We start from the raw sequence: 26044 nt of genomic DNA on the forward strand, positions 1-26044 counted from the left end.
CCCATGGAGAGGACCACATAGTGGGGAAATGAAACCTCCCAACAGTAGCCATGTGAGCAACCTTAGAGCAGATCCCAAGCCAGAACCACCCAAGTAAACTACTCCTAGATTCCTGATTCTTGGAAACTGTGAGATTTTAAGCTTCTAAGCTTTAGAGTAATGGGTTATGCAGCAATAGGTAACCAATGTACAGTACTCAATGCTTGCAAAAATACACATTCTTTGTTCATTACAATTGTAGTTATTTCACAAAATGATATTGCAGAGGAAAAGAACTAACCTTTTCTGCTTAACAATCAATAAGTAAGTAATCCTCCTACTCTTAGCTCTTTCTCTTTAATTTCAAGGCATTCTACATACCATAAAGAATAATTTAAAAGTGAAGTCACACAGGTTGCCTCTTTCTGGGAAACTCTGATCTTTGATGAACTTATTTTTCTTTATTGATTGGCTGTACATTCATCCTACTTGTATGTTGTGAACATAAATATGAAACCTCTGCTTTTGATGTCTACTGTTGATTTACATTGTGCAAGCAGTTCTGATTGCTCATTTTTGAACATCTTTCAAAAAACATGCTTATTAAAAACACGCCTGCTCATAAAAATCAACTTTAACTTAGGAAAATAAAAGGAAATATATTAAGACATAACCTAGCAAAACAAATGTCTAAATTTTAGATCTTGTACTGCAGGAGTAAATAAAGAACCCTCTGATGATGATGATGATGATGATGATGATGATGATAATGATAATGATGATGATGATGATTTTTGTCACTGAAGGTGCGGTGTGGATTAAAGGTATAATACCTGGGTACAACTTGTGATAAGAGGCTCAATCTTTAATGAGTTAGTAATGAATTCTAAGATTTTTCTGATATCTTCCACTGGCAAAATCAGACTTGCTGTTTTACTCTTTATATATGATTTTTTAAAGTGTGGACTAATACTGAGGTTAAGAAAGTATATGAAATCCCTCATTCGTCATAAGGGTAGCCTTCTGACATCTGGCACAGCTCTCTGGATTGACATTTTCTTAGGCTTAGCCAACTGCTAAGACCTCAATGTAGTATCCTCTAAATATTCCCACCTGTTACCCTTTGAAAACAGAATATCATAAGGGAAAAATGAAATAACCTTGCAATGACAGCATGTGCACTGAAGGAGTCCTACCTGGGATGCTGCCCCCTTGCTGTCTTGAGGTTTCAATCTGAGCACACAGCAGGACCTCCCTAGGAGGGCTGCAGAGCTTAGGGATCTCTGGGAGAAAAGGACACCCCTCTTCTTGGGCTGGTGATGAATTTACCTTCTTTAATTCCAAAGCAGTGGCCCCACTCCTCCAGGGTGATGTGCTTATCCTTGTTGGGGTCACACTCCTCAAAGAAGCGAGTTATGCAGTGTTCCATGGGCACCAGAGAAGCTCGTAAAGGAGCAAGCTCAGAATGAGTCAAGACTCTGCAATAAAGTGAATGGCAGTATGTTAATGAGTAGCTTGTATATCAAAGTTAACTTTTAGGATAACCAAGGCATTTCTCTTCCACAAGATTATTGCTAAGTATGCCAAATAAATAGTACACTCATGAAAACTTGCAAATGAAATAAACTATTAATGGGTAAGATAGATAGCACTTAGGATGTCACAAAGTTTTCTTCCTCACTGGGAAGTATCCTCCCACCATCTTAAATTTATAGGGATGCTCCCACCAGCAATTATGTTTGTACAACCTGACTCTTATCCACTGACCAAACTCAGTTGTTCCTGATGTAGGCACTTGACCCAAGTTGGGCCAATCGGATTATCTTAGGAATTTAGCATCAAGGATGAGAAAAAATTGAAGGAGTCTCTGAGTCCTAACATCTAAACTTGGGAATGATGATGTGGCCATATTCTGTTATTTTCAAAGCAGTTTTGTGTTTAGACACCTACCCACATTTGTTTGGGATCTCAGTGTTCTAAATCAGAGCTGGAAAACTTCCTAAATTTGTTTAGAATTATCTTTGTATAGATAACTAAGACATTATATGAGGGAGATGATCTAGTAATGGGAAGGCAAAGAGTTTTTACCTGTCCATAGGATGTTGGTCAAGTTCACCAAACTGCCAGTGCACAGGATATACATACATGTGGTAGTTTTTCTTAAAGTCCCTTAAGAGAAGGTCAATGGAATGGTCCCCAGCCAAGAGCCTCTTTTCATCCAGGTAAATTTTCTTGACCTGGGATTAGGAAGGGAGAATATCATCAGGGAATCAGGGTAATGACATTATCACTTGCTAAACTTTACTTGAGTAATAGCGACATGACAGTAAAATAAGCCCAGGCCATCATATAAGGCCAAATGAAATACTTTCTAATCAACACAATAGACTTTCTTATTTCTACCTAGAATAACAGCTAAAATTTAAAAAAAAAGTGTGGTTTTCAGAAGAGGTTTGAGTCTTTTTTGATTTTTCTTTTAACCAGGTACTATTCATCATAGTATGAGAATGTTTTAATGAAAGGAGCTAAACTGACGTAAGCAAAATTATTAGTTAGTAAAAAAAAAAAAAAAAAAAAAGTCTTGCTTTTCCCCCATTGGCATACTCTATTCTTAATTCTCTGTGTATTTCTGTCCAGGGTCTGCTCAGGATCAGTTTAGTCATGGTGTAACACCACTTGGCCACCCCCATTAAAATTTCCCTGTTTTGTATCTAATGCTCTCAAGGCCTTCATGATGATGTATTAAAGAGAGAGGACAGAGATTATTTCTGGGCAATGCATATAAAACTCTTGGCTTCTGATGTTACTCATGAACTAATTGGAAGCAATTAGAACGAACTTCTACCCATTCTCATGGCCGTATCCACCAACTACTCTCCTTGTTATCATGGATGAACTTCCTGTGCTCTGAATATAAGCCCAACCTTTCACTGGTGCTCAGGAGCCTAACCCTTCCTATCTCCTCAAGAGCACCCAATGGCAGTTGGGCACCTTTTCTACTCCTCATCAGTTTTTCCTTCTTTACTTGGTTACTACCAGAAGCGTACAAACATCCTCTACCATCTCCCATTGGTAGATGGGGCTCTTGAACTCACATTCCCCTCCAGCTGCTACCCATCTCACTTTTCAAGATGTCATGAAAATACTGTCTATACTTGCTGCTTCCACATCCTTCCTCCTAATTCTCTTTTGAACACTATCCATTCAGGCTTTTCTCCTTTCCATTCTGCAGAAACAGCTTCTGTCAAGATCAACTCTGTAGTCACCACAGACCATGACCACACGGCAGATCAGGGGCCAACTCAGTCCTCATCCTACATCTGTAAACAGCATCTGACACAGTTAATGCACAGCTTCTTTCTTGTTAATTTTTTCTTCATAGCATGTTTCATCCCATCAGACATATCTTATACATATATTTACATATTTATTTACATGTTTATATATTTACATGTATCTCATATATTTATTTACATGTTTATATATTTACATGTATCTCATATTTGCATATGTAGATATATACATGAATTAGTTGGTTCTAGCGCAGTTTTTTTTTCTTGTCTATAAAGCATTTAACCCCCCTGTACACAACTCACTCCTTTTAAAGAAAAAAATTGAAATGTAAGGCTATGTAAGATTTGTTTTTAAACTGTACAGTGTTTGTTCAGAGTCTCTTTGCTTAGAATGTGAGCTTCTAAAGGCAGAGATTTTTGTTTGGTTCATTGCTTTATCTCCAGCATGAAAATCAATTCTAGATACCCAAGGTGCACTTAATAGCTATTTGATGAATGAATTTTCCCTGAGAACTTCTGGAATAAATATTCTGCACTTTTGAATCATAATATATTACTGACTTTGCAAGTAGGGGACTTCTCTTATATCATAAATCTGCCTGGCCAATGGGGGAAAAAGAGATGTTCCAATTTAAATAATGTATCTGTACCTGAATATATAAATGCTGAATTGAGGTTCACTTTGCTCAACTAGGGCTTGCTCTAGGGTATGAGTTAAAGAGTCCTTGCTCAGGCTGCTGCCCTTCGAGTAGGAGTTGGGTGGTTTGGCCATGTCTCAAATCTTGTGGCATGAATGGTGACCACTACTAATCTGTTAGTACGTATGAACTTAGCAGGTGTGGAGCGGCAAAGTGGGCTCTTGCTAATATGCAGTGGGAGGTAGGCCTCCTCTTCCCCACAACACACACACCCTTTTTCCTCAGGACCTGTAGATAGACACTTAGGTAGCTGACCTGTGGATAACTTACTTTATTTCTTTGCTTTTCATTTAGATATCCAGCATGTTCAGGGTTTTGCTCATAAAGTTGCATGAGAATATTCTTGAGCCAGTCTCTCATCCTTAGGGGAAACTGAGTCACTTCAAAGTCTGTACAAATAGGAATAGCTGTTCCAAGAGGAAAGAAAACAGATTTTAATCTTTGGGTCTTACTCCTATCCTATGTGGCAAGTCTTCATAACAGTAAACTTAACACACACATCACAACAGTGGTCCTTAAGCCTGGTGGTACAACAGAACTGCCTAGGGAGTTCTAAAAACATACCAGATATCAGGTTCCATTCAAATAAATTCTAATTTGATTAGTTTGGGGTGGAGCTTTGGCATCAGGACGTTTTAAAAGTTCCAAAGATAACCTGATAATGCAAACAGGACTGAGAATCACTATTCTAGAATCAGAAAGTTGGAATTTAGAGGTGGAGGACACAAGAACTATTTATTAGGAGAATAGAGACAAAAGTGGAAGTTAGGTTATGCTGCAGTAACAAATAATGTTAAATCTCAGTGGCTTAAAAGAACAAAAGGGTTTTTTTTTAAGTTTTATTGAGATATAATTGACATTGGCACTGTGTCTAAGTCTAAGGTGCACAGCAAAATGACCTGACATCCATATATTGTGCTATGACTACCACAATAAGTTTAGTTAATGCTATCACCTCATCAAGTCACAAAAATTTTTATTTTGCCTCAGGATGAGAACTTTTAGGATCTAGTCTTTTAGCAACTTTCAGATATACTATTCAGCAGTGTTAACTACAGTCATTGTGTTGTACATTCAAGTCCAATACAAGCTGGCAGGAAGGTCCTGCTCATGGCAGTTTCTCCTGGGCTCAGGATGTTGAAGACACCACCATCTCAACATAAAGTGGAGGGAGCAGAGAGGACCATATACTAGTTCTCAAATACATCTAACCAGAACTCAAATGGATGGTTTTTGCTGAAATTTCATCGGACGAAGCAACTCATATGGCCACATTTAATGTCCAGAGGGCTGAGAAGTTTAATACTCTTGTATGTCAGGAAGGAGAGGAGAACTGGAAATATTAGTAAGCACTGCTAATATGGAGAATTATTTAGTGATAAGGAGATTCAAACACCATTGAGAGTATCTTGGGGAAGGAAAACAATTCAAAAAACTTCTGGAAGAATATATTGTCATAAAACTTCTTGGCAGAGACTTAATGTACATTGGAAGAGGATAAGTAATTTAGCAAAATTCCAATGATTCGTCTCAATTACTAAGTGGTAACATTATCATAGTGGTTCTGAACCCTGGCTGCACATTAGAATTGTCTAGGTTACTTTAAAAACAAATGAAAAAACATCGCCAAAGCCCTAACCCAGTCCAATGAAATCCATCTCTTATTAGTTAAAGCCTGGGCGTTATTCTTTTTTTTTTTTTTTTAAGTCTCTCAAATAGATTTTAATGAGCATCCTAGGTTCAGAACTACATTAGCCTTCTTCTGTTTGCATGTATGAGTATGTATATATATTATTCAGATACACAGAGATTCACCCCAAATCCTCTCAGCAATGGTGGTTGGCAAAAGAGGCAGACTCTTACATTTGCAGGCTCCAAAATAATCCAGCTGTAGTTGGTGCCCTTTTTTGGTCCCTTCCAGTTTACATTTAGTAGCAAACAGATGACAGGAGCTAGCATAGGTCTGATTGTCAGTGCCACAAACCTAGGACAGACAAGCAGGACAAAAAGCTCATGTTTCTGAATGTACATTGGGGAAACACCCTGCTCCTTAAAGCTCATAGTTGACTGATCAACCGTGCCGTGCCAAAGATGTGGTCAGGTAAGTGAAGGTATTAAAATCATAACTGTCTTATTGGGTAAAAAAAAAAAACAACTAAATTATACCACGGGTGTTGACAATCTAGCTCTAGATAAGCTCTGTAGAATGCAAACTGCAGATGTTCCAAGTATACAGTGAGTTTTAAAATGAGTTCTGGAGATCAATGCCATTATTACCTTTTCAGGGCACAGTTGAAATTCCTTGTTTCTGCTGGCATTTTTTCCTATTCAATATTATTTTAAGTTTTAGGTGATAACCTGGGTATCTGTCTCCCCCCCCCCCCATATTTCAATTGCAAACCACTTTCATTCAAATCACTATTTGGGGCCCCTTCAAGACCATTTTGTAGAATACTTACTTGGTCAAGGAGTTTTGTAGGAGGACAAGTCACCGAATCTTGGCAAACACAGTGGGGTTTTCCCTGTTGGTCAGCCTTACAGATGTGTCCCCTTTTACACTGGAAGTTCATGCAAGAATCTAACAGAAAAATTTGGTCAGGAAGCATGAGCAAAGCTAAACTGAGTGTGGAATCTCAAATTCATCCAGATAATTAGATTCATTTTCATCAAGGAGAGAAAATTTGAGAAAATATTAAAAACTGTTTTAATGGATATGTTAATGTTCAAATGGGATCCTCTGGCATCAGACTGTTTTACGCAACAGTTTAGATTTTCTCTGCAGTTTGAATTGGGGATTTAAAAAGAACAAACAAACAAACAAAACATAAAAAGAACAAATAGCTCTTCGTGGCCTGCTTACAATGGCCATAGTCTGGAGTCCACACTTCAAGGTTGTCCAAACTGATCATAAGTTAAATAAGCCACGAAAATTTTATGGTGGTGAAATTTAAAATGTTTGTGATTGGGGTATGTGATTCAGAATTAGGTCTGAATTAAATATGGGGTCTAAATTCATTAGTAAGTTATGGACTTGAAATCGAATAAGGTAGAATTATTCTTCTCGGAAGCAAAAGGATTTAGGAAAAAAAGAATCTAGCTTTCATACTAATATTACAAGATTTCCAGTTTGTAAACACGTTTTCTCATAGTTGTATATCAAATGTGTCCAAGAGAATGTCAACAATTTACAAGAGCATTTCCTTAAGGAGGATTTGGGAAAAGATTTCTGTGAAGCAACAACAAATGATGGACTGAGGAGAGCCTAATGTGGCCATTCCATTTCCTCCTTGATAAATCACAAGTCGTTTGCTTAGTCTCTACTCACCAATATCGTGCACCATTCTGTTGTTTTCATATGAACTTTCATCTTCATTCGGTGAGCTCTCTGCTTTCTTGGCCTTTGAATAACAAGAGCAGAAGCTAAAGTCTAGTTAGGGGAAAAGCTACTACATAACTTGTATTACGTATTTGTATTATACCTTCACAAAGCGTTTCATACCCAGATCATTTCAGATCTCAAAAAGACAAATATAACTTGTGGAGATAGTAACTCTTTGAGAACAGGAGCCATTTGTATCTTGAACTGGATTCAGCACTATATCTCTGGGGATTACTCAATAAAAGTTGGAACTAACATTGGGAACAAAGCTGGAACCTTCCCTTTGGATTTGGGAAAACAGTCGAAATGTAGTATTATCATGTGATTCCATAGTTAAGACACAATTCCATCAGTAATCTCTATGAAGCTGTTGATAAAGGTTTCTTACCAGGTCCCTTTTTAAAAAAGATTTATTTATTTATTTATTTATTTATTTATTTATTTATTTATTTATTTATTTTAGAGAGAGAGGGAGGGAGAGAGAGAACAAGCATGGGGGAGAGGGGCAGAAGGAGAGGGAGAAAGAAACTCAAGCGCAATCCACATTGAGCACGGATTCCTACATGGGGCTTGATCTCACGATCCGGAGATCAGGACCTGAACTGAAACTATGAGTTGGGTGCTTAACCAACTGAGCCACCCTGGTGCCCCAGGTTTCTTACCAGGTTTCTAAAGTGTAATAAAACTCTTACCTTAAAGTGGCAGCAGAGTTCTTGGTAATCAAAGTTACTATTGATCTTGGCCACCAAAAGCTATGTCAAGTCCTCCTGGTGGGTGGCTGCTGGGGTTTTGCATGAAAGCTCCAAATGATTAAACAATCAATAACAGTATGCTTTTCCCCTACTCCCACTCTGCTGCAGTTTCCTGATTATCATTTTGGTGTGTGTTTGCTTAATCAAACATTGATTGTAGCTGAAGTCTTTATTCTTAATCTTAATAGCTAAATCAACAAATATTCCTCGATCTCTTATTGTGTTAGAGGTATTTTCTTAGACATTGATGATTCAACTTAAATATTACATGGCATCTACTCTCAAGACATTACAGCGGTAGTCATCAGTGTCTCCCATCCCTCATATCTGTCAGAGTTTATCATTCTAGTGAGCTCCAGGCACTTTCAACTGCCTGTATGTGCATCTATGTGCCTGAAAAACCATGGCAGTATATTTGGCCTGCTCAAAGGACAGACCGAAAGTGCTGGGGAATTAACACCTCTCCTAGCAATTCTCAGTCTGTATAAATATCCCAGCTCTCTCACTCTCCAAATGGGGTAATTCAAAGCAATGTGTTTTATGTCGGTTTAATGATGTACCTTTGATTAGCTTCCTTTCCTTGTTTATCATATTCCTCTCCTCTTTGTTTCCTGAACTTCTCAAATAAACTGTACTAAAATCCAGGATCTGCTTCTAGGGGAACCCAAATAAAACAGGTACTTTCAGCTTAGTGATGAAGATGCAGAGGAAAATAAATAATTTTAATATATTTTAGTAATGTACTGATAGAGAAAGGCATAGGAGACTGTGAGAGCACAGAGAAAGGTCATGGATAGTTCTTGATAAAGCTAACTACTCTATTGGAAAAGCATCATTGTAAAGAATCTCACCCCTTGGTATTCTCCAGGTTCACTGGCATCCACATTTCCATTCTCACGTGCTCTTTCTCTTTCTCTTTCTTCTTCATATTTGAGGTGATAGGAAATAGACTGAGATCTTTCGGCCTCTATGAAGGCCTCACTTGGGATGAATTCGTAGTCATCACTTGCATCGTGTCTGGGCTCATCATCACCATCATCATTAGCTCCATGATTTCTAGGCATGATGTTACCATCTTCGGTAGGCTTCACAAGCAGAGCCTCAGAAACAGTCTTTTTATCTATCTCCTCATGGTCGCTGATAACTTCAGGTTTTTCTTCTTGGCTTTGCCATTCAGGATCTTGATTGTGTTTATTAATTTTTGATGCAGTTTCATCTTCCATTTCTGCATTGGAACTATCCTCTTCTTGTTCTTGGTTACCCTGCTCAGATTCATCTTTCTGCATCTTGCTTACTTGAGTTGGTTGATTGGACTCTTCCAAAACATCATCAGACTGGGTATGGTCTTCCTCCTCCTTGATGTTAGAATGTTCCTTGGGAAACATTCTCTCCCTTTCTTGGTTATTGCTGTGGGTACCAACTTCACCTGGGTCTTCTTCCCCTTCCCCTTCTCCATTGGGAATATTTGAGTCCTGCTCTTCGTTTCCTTGATCACTTACATCTTGGCTATGCTTGTTGCTCTTGTTCAGCTGAGGATGTAAATCATTTATTGGTTGTTCTTGTTCTTTTTCTGTTTTTGTGATGCTTTCTTGATGGTTAGGATCTACAATGGAACTAATATTAGGAGCAAGGAGATCAATGTTCTCTGAGAGTTTTTTGTTTTGAGGCTCACCCATATCTTCTTTTAGGTCCAATGTACGTTCAGATGGCATATACTCCAAATTCTCACTTAAGTCACTTTCACTTTCTTCTTCATCCTGTAATCCAAGCTCTTGGCTGTAACTCTGCCCCTGATCTGCTGACTCGTCATGATTTTCCTCCTTTGACTTTAGTACTGAAGATTTTTCAGCCTTAAAAGAAAAGAAGTTTGCTTTTGAAACAAATTATAATGGAATATTTGCATCATATTTATAATTCACAAGCCAATACCTAATATTTATTATTCTTTTTCTTCACATAGTATCAGGCAAACCCCTATAGGACATTCTGTATATTCTATAACTACAAGTTTAACCTGAATATGAATTTTGTGAACTGACAGGATTATATAGCACCTTGGTCGAAGGTGTAAAACTTGCTAATTCTCACAGTTTTTTTCTGGTGATTGGAGACAGTTGATGTGATCATCATCTTTTAAAAATTAAGCTGAGATGAGTGAGAATGAGGTAAATTGGAAACTTTTAAAATTATAATGGTGTAACCATGTTACTTTTACCTCATGGTTGGGATGGTCTATAGATACTGCAATTTCCTTTTCATTTTCTGCATCTTCAACCCCTAACACGGGGATTGCAGTGTTGTTAGGTGTTACTAATATTTCAGCTTGTTGGATGGAACTCAAAGAATCAGCAGTTGGTTTGGAATGATCAGACAGGAACCTTGCATTTGTCTGAAAAAATTAGAAATTGGCCCATGTTATTCATGTCTAGATGTTAATGTTTAAAATTTCTAGTTACTCTTTTATTATCATTATTAGTAGCAATACGCCTCATACATAATATCACTTAAAAGATAGTCTCAAAAATTTTTAAGAATACAAACAAATGTCCAGATTATAATGTTAAATTAAAACAGAATCCCAAACATATTTAAGAAAAAGTTATATATGCAGAGACAGGAAACAGAGCAATAATAAAGTCTTCTTTGAGAGTTTTAGAATTATTTTCTGTGCTTTTCAAACTTTTAAAAAACATCCATACTGTATAATTTTGAGAACTGTTGCTTAGCAGAAAGTCAAATTAGCCAAAGGATATAATACTGTACATTTTCTTAGGTTAACTTTTAAGTACTCACTGATGATTACAGAAAAGGTATAAATTTTTATTTAATATTTGTTTATTTTCTTGGCAGTAGCAGCCTTATATCCATCAAAAAATCTCATAATATCTTATACAAAGATAATTAAATGTAGAACTAATTCAAAAATTGTGTGAAACAGTACACTAATTCTGATAGAGAAGAACAACTATGGAGTATTATTTCAACTAGAGGGATGGCTCTATTTCTAGCAAGACTGAAGGCATAGATGAAGAGCTGGCAGTGATAAATGACTGAGAAGTTTAACAACTGGATTTAGAGATAAGAGATCTCTCTTTAAGCCTTGACTCTGCTATTAACTATCTACCTGTCATTTGACAAATTGTGAATCTATCAAGGTGAAGTTGAGTAGAAATATCAAGATAAGTTTATGCATATATAATATATAATAGTTTGTGAATTGTTAAGTTACCCCAATGAAAAATGACTATTGCTAGCAGTCATATGATACAGTGGTAACACTATGAACTGTCCGATACCATAAGCAGGTATTTACCACAAATCTTTATTAGACAGATGCTATGGATGCTCAGATGTCAGGCAAATCTAGGCGTAAGTACAAAATTCAGATTCTATTTGCACTGATTTGACTTTATTAGCACATTCTGTTGTATCAATTACTTAATATAAGGAAAGACATGGAGTACAGGACTCATTTTAGATACTGTTTGTTCTCTTGCTTCTGATCACCTTCTCAATTAAAAGGAGTAATGGCATTTGAAAAAATTTCCAAAGAAGCGATTTATAAGAGGGAAAGAAAAAAGGAACAGTGGCCAGTCTGGCAGGTTGCCGGCAGGGGCATCATGGGAAGCAATGAATGGAGGAGATTATAGGCTTATTAGTAGAGAACTGCTCCCTCTCTCTGCAGCCTTCTTCCTCTGCTTTGACTCCTCAAGCTGGAAGAAATGCACAAAAAGCATGGCAGCTTTTCTTCTTTCAGAAATTTTCTCAGATCAAATTCTGGTTTATTATTATTCCCACAGCTATAGCCTCTGGAAATTTGTGTGGAATCTCCTACCCACATGAAACCACTTACTTCTTTAGAATTTAGGCAAGTGAGGAAAATGATACAAGATTTTTAATAGGTAAACCCAGTGAGAAGATATTTAGCTTTTTGGCTTTTGATTGGATCCACGTAACAAATTGTCCTAAAGAGAAAATGTCTAAAATGTGTCTCTATGTAGATGTATTATTCTAACATTTGGTTGAAAGACAGTTTTGATGCCTGTTTACATAGTGGCAACAGCCGCAAGGGCAAAATACACTTTAAGGAGAAAACAATGGGTTTGTGGAAGCTTCTTTCTGTGCTGAACGTAATTTATCCCACTTTTGTAATTTCAGAGGACAATGTATAATTTCAGCTGGAGTAGCTCCAGCTAGTTAAGCATAATTCCTAGCAGTGTTGTCATAAATTCTGTTTTCTAAGAACTGCTTGGTCTGGGTGGCATGATGTTTATCTTTGCTGACACATCTGTCAACCAAATGTTCGCCACCAGCTATCCAAAAAGCAAGGACAGAATCCTGGACATAGTAGAGAATGAGAAAGAAAAGGGATGAGAGAAATTACTTTGTCTTGTTAAAGGAGATTGATTCCTCCATTTGGCAAAAAAGAAAAAAATGGCACAAATCCTTTGGTTTGATTATAGATGTTATGGATCATTTGGGAGACATCTGAATGATCATCCAAGCCATGGTTCCATTAACAACAACAAAAACTTTCAGGTTATTTTAAGGCTGCTGACATAGCCTCAAATGACTCTGATTTGTGCGCGGATGATTTATTGCTGGGTGAATGGTGGGGCCAGTATATCTGACTGTGAAAAAAAAAGTTCTAGTTCTGTCTGTTTTCAGACACTCCCTCACCCTATCACCCCCAAAGATGAGTTAGGAGCTGATTTATGATTACCATACCATTTCCTGCCCCTAACCATTGGTTCTTGTTTTATTACAGACTCAGAACTGATCAGCTGGTTTATATTTGAACTTGAAGAAAATGCTGCTGAAGACTATGGGTATTCACTCTCAAGACTTCTTATACTAATTTCTTAGGTTTCTCATACTAAGTGATGAAGTTCCGTAGGAAAATTTATTTCTTCTCATTCTCTTGACATTTGGGCCCTGGCATATCCCTTTCCTAGTAACTGATAATCAACATTTTCAGCTTTCGATTTACTGTATGTTGGAGAACCTGCTAGTTCTAAAAGAATTCCTTTCAAATGTATTTTATTTCAATTTTTCTAGTCATTCATTCCCTAGTTGGGAAAGAAAAATATTAAAAAAGAGAATTTCAAACCACTATATATGCACTACGTGCACACATTCTCTTTTTAAATAGAAGATGTCTAAATTAAATGCCAAGAAGGAGAGACATAACAACAGGAAAAAAAAGGATATTTACCGGGATTGCAGCTGCAGTTCCCAAAATGTATAGGAAAAAAAGCACAGTCTTCATGTTTTCTAGGCCTGTAAACCAAGAAGATAATTAGCAGTGGTGGGTAAAAGTTTCCTTTTGAAAGAGTAAAAGATAATCTTCCTAGCAAATATTCAGCTTGATATTGCCTTTGTACTTAAAGGAGATTATTGTCTTTGTGCACTAACATGTCTGGAAAGATGGATTAATGACAGTTTTTACCCAATTGTGTCTCTGTAAGAATGACTCCTTGATTTTCTGGCCCAGCTGTGTTTGGTTGAACCTACCTCTGTTTATGCCTGTGTTTCCTTAAATAAAGGCGCTATGCAGATTTGTGTGTTAAGATTTGTCAGTGTTCACAGTGAAGATAAAAGTGACAAAGTGAAGTAATATAGTGTGTCAGAAAGGGATAAAACAACCCACTTCTTTGGTGGTGGAGAAACCCATACATTCAATGCGGAGTTTTAGGAATAAGACCTAGTCTTGCCTAGAGCAGTCATCAGTGTTCATCTTATTTAGAGGTATCACACTGGCAATTTGGGGGTGGGTGGTGGCCGCAGATGGGTTTGGTTTGGTAGGCAACTGTGTATTTCAAGCTAGCATTTTAAAGTCCAAAGTGTTCATGTAAAAACCCAGATTTTCAATTTTTCTTGAACCACTGGGCCTCTTAGCAACAAATGGTCTTCCTGACTGGATCTTAGTAGAGACTATCCTCTATGAGAAATGCTGGCACTTGCCACTGGTCTGTTTCACTTATTCGCTTTGAATATGAGTTTAGTTTGTTCCAAATGAACTTTTTCAGTTGAGATATGAGGCAAGCGAGGCTCAAAGAGGTGAAGTAAATTAGTCTCCTGGGAATTCTCTTAAAAGGAGTGGGCAGTGTGCATTGCCCTGCAGAGTATCTCTAAGGCTGGCAATCTACCTCCAACTGGGATTAGGAACAGAGTTTTCAGTCATTAAAAGAGATTCTCTGGATCTCCTAGGAATAGTTAGGTGACTCTTTTAAATTATGTTTGTCATCTTTTATTCATAAGTGTATCCATAGAGCTTTAAATAATATTTTGAGGCTTATAATGTAAGCAATTTCTTCTGCTGGTCACCTCAATATTTCTAAACAAATGCTTGAATGAATATTTAAAATAAATATGTATTAAAATATATTGATGTTAAAAATTATTCTATTGATTTAATACTGTAACAGCTATTGCTTCACACACACCACATGCATGCACACACATTCACAAACATACTCTTCTCCTTCCCCTCCTTTCTCTTCCTAAAATAATTACATCACAATTGTTATTTCAATCACTATTTAACATTTATGACAATGTGTATATTCTTCACAGCTGAGCCAAGTAGTAATTTCCTGTGTTGAATCAAACTTAGATTTATTTCTTGAACAATATTTTGCTTTGTCTGGATCTATAAATTGCCTCCTTTTTTGATGTACTTTTCCAAGTATGCTTATTCTTCCCAAATTTTCCAACAAAATTTAAAAATTCCTTTTAGTATGGTAACAATGACAAAGACAGAACAACAACCACAAACCCATAAAAGAATCCTTAAGTCCCATTTTCCCCTTGGAGATGTCCCTTCCAGGTGTTGGCTGTCTTGTTCCACATGACTGAAGTACCCCAGGGAGCTAGCTGCCCTGCTTTCCTCCCGGGATTGCTAGTCACCACCACCCTGGGAATTCCCTTTGCTCTTTTCCTGTGTTTGAGTTCTTGCTTCTTGTTTCTATGTTTTTCTTTTTTGATATTCTCCCTCATTTTCATGGAGCACATACTCCAGAAGCTTCCTGAGAAATAATACATAGGGGACAGAAGTTTTGAGACTTTGCATTTCAAGAAAACACGAGTTTTTTATCCTTCACTTGATAGATGGTTTGGAAGGACATAGAATTTTAGATCAAAATTTTTTTTTCTCAGAATTTTAAACCATGTTCCATTTTCTTTTAATTTCCAGTGTTGCTAGTAGGAATTGATTTTTCCCAGAATTTTTTAAATGAGAATTTTTTTTTATTCTTTATGTAAGCTTCTAAGGTTTTTTTTTTTCAAGTTTTAATATTTGTTCCTAGCATTCTAAAATATTACAATCTCTGTCTTAGTTTGGATCCTCCTTTTTTTTTTTGGAAATAAGGGCACCTGCGTGGCTCAGTTGGTTAAGTCAGCCTTTGGCTCAGGTTGATCCTTCGAACAAGCCCTGGATCAGCCCCACATTAGGCTCTCTGCTAAATGGGGAGCCTGCTTCTCCAGTTCCCTCTGCCTGCCGCTCCCCTCGCTTGTGCTTTGCTCTCTCACTGTCTCTGCCAAATAATAAAATATTTTTTAGTTTTAATAATTTCTACACCCAATGCAGGGCTTGAACTCATGAACAGAAACCAAAAGTTGCATACTCTTCTAAGTCAGCCGAACACCCCAGTTTGGATACTTTTTAATTTGTTTAGGCCCTCATTAGGCCCATTGAATTTAAAAGTTCATATATTTCAGTTCTGAGAGATTTTTACATGCTAATTCTTTGATAATTTTTAAAAAAGATTTTATTTACTTATTTGACAGAGAGAGAACACAAGCAAGAGGAGCTGCAGAGAAAGAGAGGGAGAAGCAGATTCCCCTTCTTTGATAATTTTGTCTTTTTAAAAAATTTTCTTTCTGGAATTTGTAATAGTTAAATGTCAAACTTTGGAGGTTGGTTGTCTAATTTACTTAGTTTTTGCTCCTTTTTTCCATCTTGTTTATTTTATTCTGGGAAAATTCCTCAATTTTATCTTTTTTCTCTACTATTGATTTTTAAAATATTTTTCTCATACACTTAGTTTCTTATTTCCTGATGTTCCCCTTTTAAATTTTATCTTCTTTTTTCATTAGTGTGATATATATACTCTTATGTTTTTGAGGATATTAAATATTTAAAAAATTTCCTTTGAACTCTATATTTTGTTTCCATATTATCCATTTTTCTGGTTTGTTTACTTTGGTCTTTGATTTTTATGTTGAAAGCTTTTCTCGGATGGCCAATGTCTTTGGTTTTATGGTAATATTTAGTAGCAAGTCACTAAAAAGCCAGTTGGATATTTCACAGGCAGGGCTTGTCACCTTGGAGACACTTTTGATGTGATGCCCTAAATGTCATTGTCAGATTTTTATCCTTGAAGATAATTTTTTTCTAGGGAAGATCATACTTCCTACTCCAGGGGTTGGGATAAAAGCCCGGTTGCTACATTTTGTGAGATGGAATGAAGGGACTGGAAATCTCTCAGGGCATATATTGACTCTCATTTTGTTCCCAGATTTCTGTATGACATCACATCCCACCCTCCATGGTGTCTATCTAAAGCCCAGGACCAGAGAATTACCTCCCTTTCCTGTTTAGGGTGAAATGGGGGGGCCTGGCAATACCAGCATGAGGAAGAATCTGGCATCTCTGTTTATACAACAGGTTTCAACCAATCCTCCTAATTTAAGCCTCTACCCTTGCCTCAATTTCCAAATTACCTGGTATCTCCAATCTTGGAAACTTTTCTGTGTTCTGCAGTGTGAACTGGCTTCTGTTTATGGCACCCTTCTCTGAAAATCCTTAGATTTAAGCTTTCCCTGTTCTTCTAGTTGCTTGCTACCTTCTAAAAATTTGCCTATATCTTTTCTCTTGTCACCCTCTCTTTTTTCTTTGTCATTGTGAGTTTATATTATTATTTTTCCTTTCCTATCATTATACTGGAATTTTGGCAGGAAGTGGCAATATATGCATATGTTTCATCCACCCCATTTAATGAACAGTGTGTAATCCACCTCATTTCTTCATCTGCTTTATATCCCTATTGCTATTACTACTTCTAGGACAATAGGAATTACTATGGGTCGGTCTTTGGTTTTAATTTCATTAGCAAATAAAGTTTTTATTGAAAAAAGGAGCCTATAGTTGCTAGAACAGACTTCCTTATCATATTAGAAAAAATAAGAACACACTTTCACCTATCCCAACATTCAAATCCCACAGGGTGGGCCACTTGGACTAGGGAATAGTATATTGGAAGAATGGAGATTAAAGATTCAATGTGAGGGAAAACTGAAATCACCTATGAACTTGTATCACCTTAAATAAACTAATCTATTCCATTTTTAATGAAAATAACATGTATTCATCTTGGAGACTTAAATTTAATTCCTCTAAGGAACTCCTCTGAAAATGACTATACATAACTTCAGAAATTCAGAGTACTAACAGTGGAATATGTGTTCCATTTATATTTTTAAATTAACATTATTTAGAACTAGCAAGGGTGTATAACAAATACTGGAAATTTATATTATCAAAGTGCCTTGGGTTTACCAAACAGATTTAAAAATGGAATATTATCTTATTTGACCTTTGCAATAACCCCATGATGTGGCAGATAAAGAACAGGGCTAGAAAGGCTATTGACAGGACATGCTGGAGGTCTGACAGCTGTTAGGAAAGGGAACTGGCCTTGAACCCAACTATCCTGGTTTCTGTTCTGGTGCTTTCCCAGCTCCTGTGCAGATAAAGATCTCCATTTACTTCATACACAAAGATGTAGGGAAGGAGGAAAAAACTCCTTATTGGGAAAAATTCAGAACTTACTTTGAATTTTTAAATAAAGAGTTCCAATATTTTAAGGTTTAAGATTTTGCATACATGGCAAACATTTTCCTTTTCTGTTGAGGAAAAATAAGTCTTATCATAGAATGTTAGCTGGGTTATTTGATATCAAAAGTCCCTTTCAATAATGTTTTTTATAGTCTAAAGAAGGCAAAAACATAGAAATTCAATTTCCTTTGAATGAAGAGCATGTTTAAATAAAAATATGTAGCAACACCCCCACATCCTACATTCTAACACTTCAGGGATATTGAAAAACACTTTGGAATGAAAAAAGCATATAAGTGTCAGGAGAGCTGAATTCTGGCTCTAACACTGTCCTTCGGTGGCCAAAGTCCTTGGACAGGTCACTTATCCTTTCTTAGATACAGTTTTTACATGATGAACGATGAAGCAGATGACCTTAATGATCCTTTAGCTCTAATATTTTACAATTCTAAAGCTGGAGATAATTCTATGAATCTCATGAACCACGAACTGCTGCTATCTTTTTTCTTTAAACTACTAGACCCAGTGAAAATATATTGTATGATTTTATTGTATCAGAATGAAACATTTTATATCATGGTATTTAATGCTTCAAGCACATAAGTGGTATCTATTTTCCTTCTCTATTATTGATAATAATTTAAAATATTTTATTCTCTCAGTGAATGCTAATGTAAAAAAGTCATTGAAAAATGCAGTTTCCTTCCTCTATATTCAAAATTTAACATTTATTCATTTAACCAGTGTTTATTAGATATGGAACTACAGTCATATATATTTTAGATCAGCCTATTATTATGATTCTACTGCTAGTAGGATAGTACAGTTTTGGAAAACCGTAAAAATATAAAATAGTATAGTTTAGTGCGGGTTTCATTTTCTTGGCACTATTAACATTTTGGGGTGGGCAATTCATTGTCGTATGTAGGATGTTTAGCATTCTAATGCATGTAGGATATGTAACAACATCCCTGACTTCTACCCATTAGATGTCATAGCAAGTCTCCCATTCCCCCCACCAGTTATGAAAATCAAAAATGTCTCCAGATATTGCCAAGTATCTCCTGAAGGATAAAACTGCTCCAGTTGAGAGCTACTAGTTTAGTAGAAGAATGGTGCTCTGGGGTTAGTAAGACATGTATTTGAATTTGGTCTAGCAGTTGCTGGCTATGTAATCTTTGGCAAATTACTTAACCCTCTGAGCCTCAGATTCCCCACCTAGAATTGGGATAACATCTGTGACGGTTAATTTTATGCGACAACAGGACTGGGCTGCAGGATGCCCAGATATCTGGTTAAACATTATTACCTAGTATACCTGTGAGGATGTTTCCAGGGGAGATTAGCATCTGAATTGGTAGACTGTGGTGTAAAACAGGTTGCTCTTCCCAGTGAGGATTGGCTTCAACTAATTTTTTGAGGGTGTGACTAGAACAAGAAGGTGGAGTAAGGAAAAATTTGTTCTCTCAGTCTCACTGTTTGAGCTGGGATATTAGTCTTCTCCTGCCCTCAGACTGGGACATACTCCATTAGTGCTTGTGGTGCTCTGACTTTTGGACGAAGACTGGAGAATTTTGTAAGACCAACATATTCCCTAGGTCTCTAGCTTGCAGAAGGAAGATCATGGAAGTTATCAGCATCCATAACTGCCTGAGCTAATTCCTTATAATAAATCATCTCTCTTTTCCCCCACCCACCACCACCTATCTTTCTCTGGAAAACCTTGACTAATACAATATCTAATTCAGTTTTGTGGAGATTAGAGGAAATAATAGTTGTAAAAATGCCTGATACCTAGGAGATACTCAATACATTTTTATCCTTTTTTATTTCTTCTTCCATAAAAGTCAAATTGTAATTATTAAATAAACAACTCAGAGCCTTAGAAAATAATACAAGTTTTGCATTGAGGTCAATATAATTTTCCAATGGAACATTTATAGTCTTTTTGCCCACACATTTACCAAAGTTAATTTCAGGAATCTTTCCTACATTTATCATAAATAACAATGACATTAGGCAAAGAGACTGTTACCACATTTTATTATAAATGGTAGCAACATAAGGAGGAAGCAAGAATCATCAAAATATTCTGGGTTGCAAGACTAATTTCCTTTGATTTTAGTTTTTAATAGCAATAAGCATAGCTAACTAACTTTGAGAAAATATTTCCCTTTAACTTGATCATAGGATCTCACAAATTCCTTTTGTTTTCTTAAATTTATTGCAGCTGAATGGATCAAGAAGAAACATATGTCAAGTTGGCCAGCGTGTGCATCACTTGTTCACTCTTTTATTTATTTATTAAGCACTTACTAGACACTACCTAAGCACAAGCCTCATAGTTCCTGTCTGAAGAGTTAAAAAGGAGGAAGTCAGGTAAATCAATGATTTAATATAGTGTGATGTGTGCAACATAAATAGAGATAAAAGGTATTTGAGGGGATCCCTGGTGGCTCAGCGGTTTGGCGCCTGCCTTTGGCCCAAGGCGCCATCCTGGAGCCTCGGGATGGAGTCCTGCGTTGGACTCCTGGCATGGAGCCTGCCTCTCCCTCTGCCTGTGTCTCTGCGTCTCTCTCTCTCTCTCTCTCTCTCTCTATCATAAATAAATAAAATCTTTAAAAAAATATTTTTTAAAAAAAGGCATTTGAAATTAGATGGTGCCACTCAAGAGCCCCTATTGCCCCCACCATCCTGCCAAAAGCTGGTTGTTAAACATTTACCACTGGATAGTTCTGAAAACTATTTAAAGTCAGAACAGATAAGAGTTAATGACCAGTTGGATACTATGGGAAGAAGAAAAGGAAAAGTCTTGGCTTGACACATTTCTAATTTGGGCAACAGGGTTAATGCTGGCATTCATCCACCAAGATAAGGGATTATAGCAGGCTGATATGGTTTTAGAACAAAGACGACAAATTAGTTTTAAACTAATTTCATTTGAGAAGAGACATACTTCAATAAATAGGTCTAGAGGTAAACATAGAGTTGGGCTAAAGCTATAGTTTTGGATGCTATTAGCATGAGAAGCCATACAATGAGTAGAGTAGAGAGCAGGAGCCACAACCCTGGTGAGTGAAGACCAGGAGGTGCCATTAGAGGATGAGAAAAGCTAAAGATACAAAGGATGAGAGAAAGGAGAGTCACATAAGAAAAATAAAATGTTCAATGTCACAGACAGGTCAAAGTAAACAAGGCCAATGAATTATCCATTGCCTTTGGAAATACAGAGGTTGCTGGAGAGTTAAGGGAAACTAGGTATGGTGCAATAGTGTTGGTGTAGGCCAGTCTGCAATGACTGGGGAGTAGAATAAGGAACGAACACAATGAATGAAGACCATTCACTTAAGATGGTTGCCTCTGAAAGGAAGGTAAGAGCTAAGGAGGAGTTAAGGAGGAGCATGTGGTCACAGGTAATTTTTATTTTTATTTAAATGTGGTCATTAAAGCATTTTCTATGCTGAAGGGAAAGCATAAGTAATGAGTGAGAAGATAAAGAGGAGATGTGGTAAACAATGATAACCCCTAATAAGCTATAACTTTTGGGCTTTATACCTTGTGATTTTGGCCTTGGTCTTCTGACTTGTTTTGGTTAATGGCACATTATCAAGCATGATGCCAGCAGAAGCTTAGTAAGCACTTGCATATTGGGATTTGTCTTCCTATGAAGGCCATTCATGTGCTGTAAGAAAATTTGGACTAGAGGCTAGTTTGGACCGCTGAATTATAAGTGGCCACATAGAACCGTGGAAGATGGAAGACTATCTGGGATGGTTCAACCACAGCTGAGCTCCCAGCTTGCTGGAGCCACATGAGTGACTCCAGACAAAAATCACCAGAAGAACTACCCAAGTGAGCCTACTTCAGACTGCAGACTCATGCGCAAATAAGGGGATTGATTTTAAGCATTTAATTTTGGGGTGGATTGTTATGCATTAATAGATAACTGAGATTGTTATGCATTAATAGAAACAGAGAAGTTGCCTGAGTCGTTGTGAAGGCAATAGTGCAGTGGTTAAAGACACAAGCTCTGATACAGGACTTCTGGGATCTACTACTTAATTTGCAGAATTTTGGATAAATTATTTAGTTTTTTTGATGCTCAGTGTTTATCCATACAATGATGATGAATATGAAGTGAGACAACAGAACCTGATAAGTATCTGCTGTTGTAATATTAAAGCACAGGTGGAAGGTTACACGTTGAAGAGGAGAGGGTTTTTTTTGTTCTTTTAGAGAGAAGGGAGGAAGCTTGACAATAAGGATATGTTGAGGCAAACCTCAGGAATTAAGTTGCACTTAGCTATATCTTTTTTACATGTATGTAACATTTCACAGTTATAAAATTATTTTTTGTATACAGTCTCATTTGATCCAATGGAAAGAAATCGAAACCTGAAGAATCTAAAGTACTTGGCTACATGTGCAAGGCTTAAGAGGTGAGCAAGGGGGATCCCTGGGTGGCCCAGCGGTTTGGTGCCTGCCTTTGGCCCAGGGCGCGATCCTGGAGACCCGGGATCGAGTCCCACGTCGGGCTCCCGGTGCATGGGGCCTGCTTCTCCCTCTGCCTATGTCTCTGCCTCTCTCTCTCTCTCTCTCTGTATGACTATCATAAATAAATTAAAAAAAAAATTTAAAAAAAAGAGGTGAGCAAGGATTAGAGTGCAGTGCTTTGGACTCTGAGTCCAAGATTCTCTCATGGCTGCAGAACAGGCTGCAAACTAGAAATCAGAGATCCTGGCTTTGGGCCCCTGGCTCTGCCAAGTACTAAATACTACTTTGAGCAAATTACTTCATCTTTCCAAACTTCACGTACAGGATGAAAATAACAATTTCTTGCAATGTCAAAGGGAGCCACTGAGATGAAGAAGCTCTTTGCAAACTCTGAAGTAATATACACATGTAATTGATTATTATTTCTGTCGCTCTGCTTGGTGCATCTCATCATTGTCATTGTTGTAGTCATTTTTGTCCTGTTTTAAGTGTGTTTCAAAGAAAATGAATCTTTAGTGTTCCTTTACTTTTTTCCCCCTCCATCCTTCCATGTCTTCTTCCCCTTGGTGATCTCAAGGTGCCCAGGAGTCCTAGTTCTAGAACATTTTTACATTTAGTTCACTCATTAAAAACAAACTCAAACAGACTTGTCTTCTATTCCACACATTTAAATTCTAGTTTTCTATATGCATCTAATCCATACTTAGGAGATAAGGATATTCCTGGACTAATGCTTTTCTAGTCTCAGGGAAGAGGTATCTTCACATTGGTCTTAGCCCAAAGGGGCTACTACAATGCTGAGAATCCTGGCATAGCTGTAGGAAGACATTCTAAGGCTTGAAAGAAGTATAGTGTTTGTGACCAATCGTGCAGGTGATTCGTCTGAAAAAGTCAACCCAATATTTCCTGTTTGTTCCCTGATTATTTAGTGTGTCCAGGATGGAACTATTTTTTAGGGGTCTCATGTTTATTTCCATCTTGAAATAAAAAACAAAATTTAAAGACAGAATAGGACTGTGTCATTTAGAATGACCCAAGTAGGAAACTACCTCAAGCTTTCACTTATAAAGCAGATGACTGTGCTATACTTTTAAAGACTGGACCTTGTGGAAAAATCCAGTGTTCAGAATGTAGAAGGCCTTGAGTTCTCGTGCTGTGTTCCACTTTGTCCTTCAGACCAGTCACTGGGCATTTCTGCTTCACTGAGCTAATTGTATTGCCACACACTGATCAAAATAATTTCACAGCCTTTAGCTTATTTTAAGACCTGAACAAATGTGCTGATTTGTATAAATAAGACAGAGTGGAGAACTTTCCTGGGAAATGAGAGATATTTTGAAAACAAGTGTCGATGACAGGGAGCCTTAATTAGCTGATGCTTGCAAAGTACTTTGAAAATGAAACCCATGATGTCCTTTCTAAGCATGATGAATACCATTTAATCTTGGGTAAGTAAAAAGTCATATATTTTGAGACATTCAAATCTGGTGTGTGTGCTCTACAAAATGCAGATTGTTCTTTTCATAAAAAGAACAAATAAAACTCTTGGTGAAAAATGAAGAAATGAGACAAATTTTTGAATGCAAAGTTAATAGTCTGAAGACTTAAATATGGAGTGTTGATGTGAAATTAGATCATGTTATTTTACCCAAATGGATGAGTCTATTCAGAGGCATCAGCATAGCTTAAAGAACATTTGGAACAGGGTTGGAAGATCTGAGTTCCAGAACTGAACTGTCTTTGCCAGCCAAGAGACTTTTCGTCAAGTCACTGGTTTCTTCATCTACAAAACAGGAAAAATTATAGTACCTTTTCTATTTATCTTCTAGCGTTATTTTGAGACTCAAATATGATTATATAATCATGTGTGATTTCACCTGCAAAAATGAAATGAAAGATATCATTTCTTTGAAACATTCATAAAGCAAAAATGGCTTACTCAGTCCAATAATTAATACTTCATAGAGACTTTAATTCATCTCTTTTGAGTTCTTAAGTTCTTTCTTTCCTTTGTACCACTCTTTCTTTTCATGGGTCTCGAGAGGTTAGAGATGAGAGATGGTGGGGAACTTTGAGGAGAGCCTTTTCCTTCTGTTAGAGTGTCTCGTTCCCAAACTTTTGGGAGAACCTCATCAGGAGTTTTAAAAGATGAGAGCTAGACTGCATTTGCTAGGAATGGTCTTTTGAGAGAAACCCAGGATTTGAAATTTCAAATGCCTGAAGTTCTTCTACTGGCCAGCCCACATAGCATCAAAACAAACATCCAGATGAAACATTTGGCATGACAGAAACAGGTCTCCCCTTTAAGAACCAAAACATCCCCAAAAATCAACTCTATTCCAACTTGCTTGGGTAGCTGTCTTGAGACAATTTGTAACATTTCTTATTTAACACACATAAACTTATAGGAGAGTACAGATGGCTGTAGATTCTTTGCTGCTTCTCCTATTGAGAGGTCTAAAATTCTCTGCCACTTCAATCTGGACTGGCTTTAGTTACTTGCTCAAATGATTAGATAGACATGATGGCCTAAGACTCTGGAGTTTCACTCATAAGAAGCTTTAGAGTTTTGACTTACCTTCATCCAACTATAGTTTTATTGAAAAAGTAAGTTTTTATCATTAACATATATAATAGGTAATATAATGGCTTGTATTTTTTGAGATTTTACTATATGCCAGGTACTATGCTAAGCACTTCATCTATGAACCATCTGCATATTCCTACCTATAGCCTCACTTCCAGTTCATAGAGTATCCATTCAGTGAGAGCTTCCTGAGTTCTGTGCCACTGTGCCCAGTCATGAATGAGGAGCATGCAAGATTTCAAAAAGAATTGTTTTTCAGGAACATTCTCAAATATTGTTCTGTCTCTCCATCTTGGGAGAAATTAGTACATTCTCCCTCTTCTATAATGTGTAATTACAGGATTACTTTAATTATATTTAGAGGATCCCACAGGCTTATCTTAGGCAAGACTGTGCAATAGCCATGTTTCCACACCTCTTCATTATTCCTCTCAGGGTTCCTCATCTGATTGTATGACTTGCCATTCACTAATCTCATTGAGTCTCATTTCACAACTCTATAGGATGGACCCATGAAGGCAATGTTCTGTTCTTTCCCTCAGGCATTTGCCAGCCCTTCTGAAAATTTCCACTACTGCCTGTGTTAAAAATGATTACAATGGACTAAAAGAGTATGAAGATCTGAGCAAACATGGTGCCTTTTTTTTTTTTTTTTTTTTTAAGATTTTATTTTTGGGCAATCTCTACCCCCAACATGGGGCTCAAACTCAAACGCCAAGATCAAAAGTCACATGGTCCATCAAATGAGCCAACCAGGCACCCTGCAAACATGGTGTCTTAAAGTCAGTTACAGGTTTTCACTGACCTATAGACAAGGTCAATTCTTCTGATTTTTGTAAATCTCATGCTATGATCCCACTGGTTCCTATCATATTATATAGATGATTAGGTAACTGAAGTTGAATCAAGGATAGTAAAAATGCTTTTCTTTTGGAATTATGTGAGAATGGTATAGTGTGAAAAATTATTTTGGCCCTATATGTTTTTTTTTTTTTTGTTCAAATCATAATGTGGTATCTGTTCT

The 26044-nt window shown here is 37.0% G+C and overlaps 1 protein-coding gene across 12 annotated transcripts in view; it reads right to left on the reverse strand.

Moving 5' to 3' along the window:
- SPARCL1 (SPARC like 1) overlaps positions 1-26044 on the reverse strand; it is a 135984-nt gene that overhangs the window by 18138 nt on the left and 91802 nt on the right. For 7 of the 12 annotated variants that reach the window (XM_072810572.1, XM_072810571.1, XM_072810567.1 and 4 more), the window contains 9 exons: positions 13317-13381; positions 10317-10490; positions 8953-9951; positions 7296-7368; positions 6430-6548; positions 5834-5954; positions 4241-4377; positions 2068-2216; positions 1309-1457 (listed from right to left, as the gene is read on the reverse strand). In XM_072810572.1, the coding sequence (XP_072666673.1) occupies positions 1309-1457; positions 2068-2216; positions 4241-4377; positions 5834-5954; positions 6430-6548; positions 7296-7368; positions 8953-9951; positions 10317-10490; positions 13317-13370 (1975 nt within the window). In that variant the 5' untranslated portion in view covers positions 13371-13381. Of the gene's footprint in view, positions 1-1308; positions 1458-2067; positions 2217-4240; positions 4378-5833; positions 5955-6429; positions 6549-7295; positions 7369-8952; positions 9952-10316; positions 10491-13316; positions 13382-24242; positions 24306-26044 lie in introns of those variants that run through there. The other 5 variants (XM_072810577.1, XM_072810574.1, XM_072810576.1 and 2 more) reach the window with 2 other exon arrangements.

The sequence above is a fragment of the Canis lupus genome, chromosome 33 (assembly GCF_048164855.1).
Source record: "Canis lupus baileyi chromosome 33, mCanLup2.hap1, whole genome shotgun sequence".
NCBI classification, from domain to species: Eukaryota; Metazoa; Chordata; class Mammalia; order Carnivora; family Canidae; genus Canis; species Canis lupus.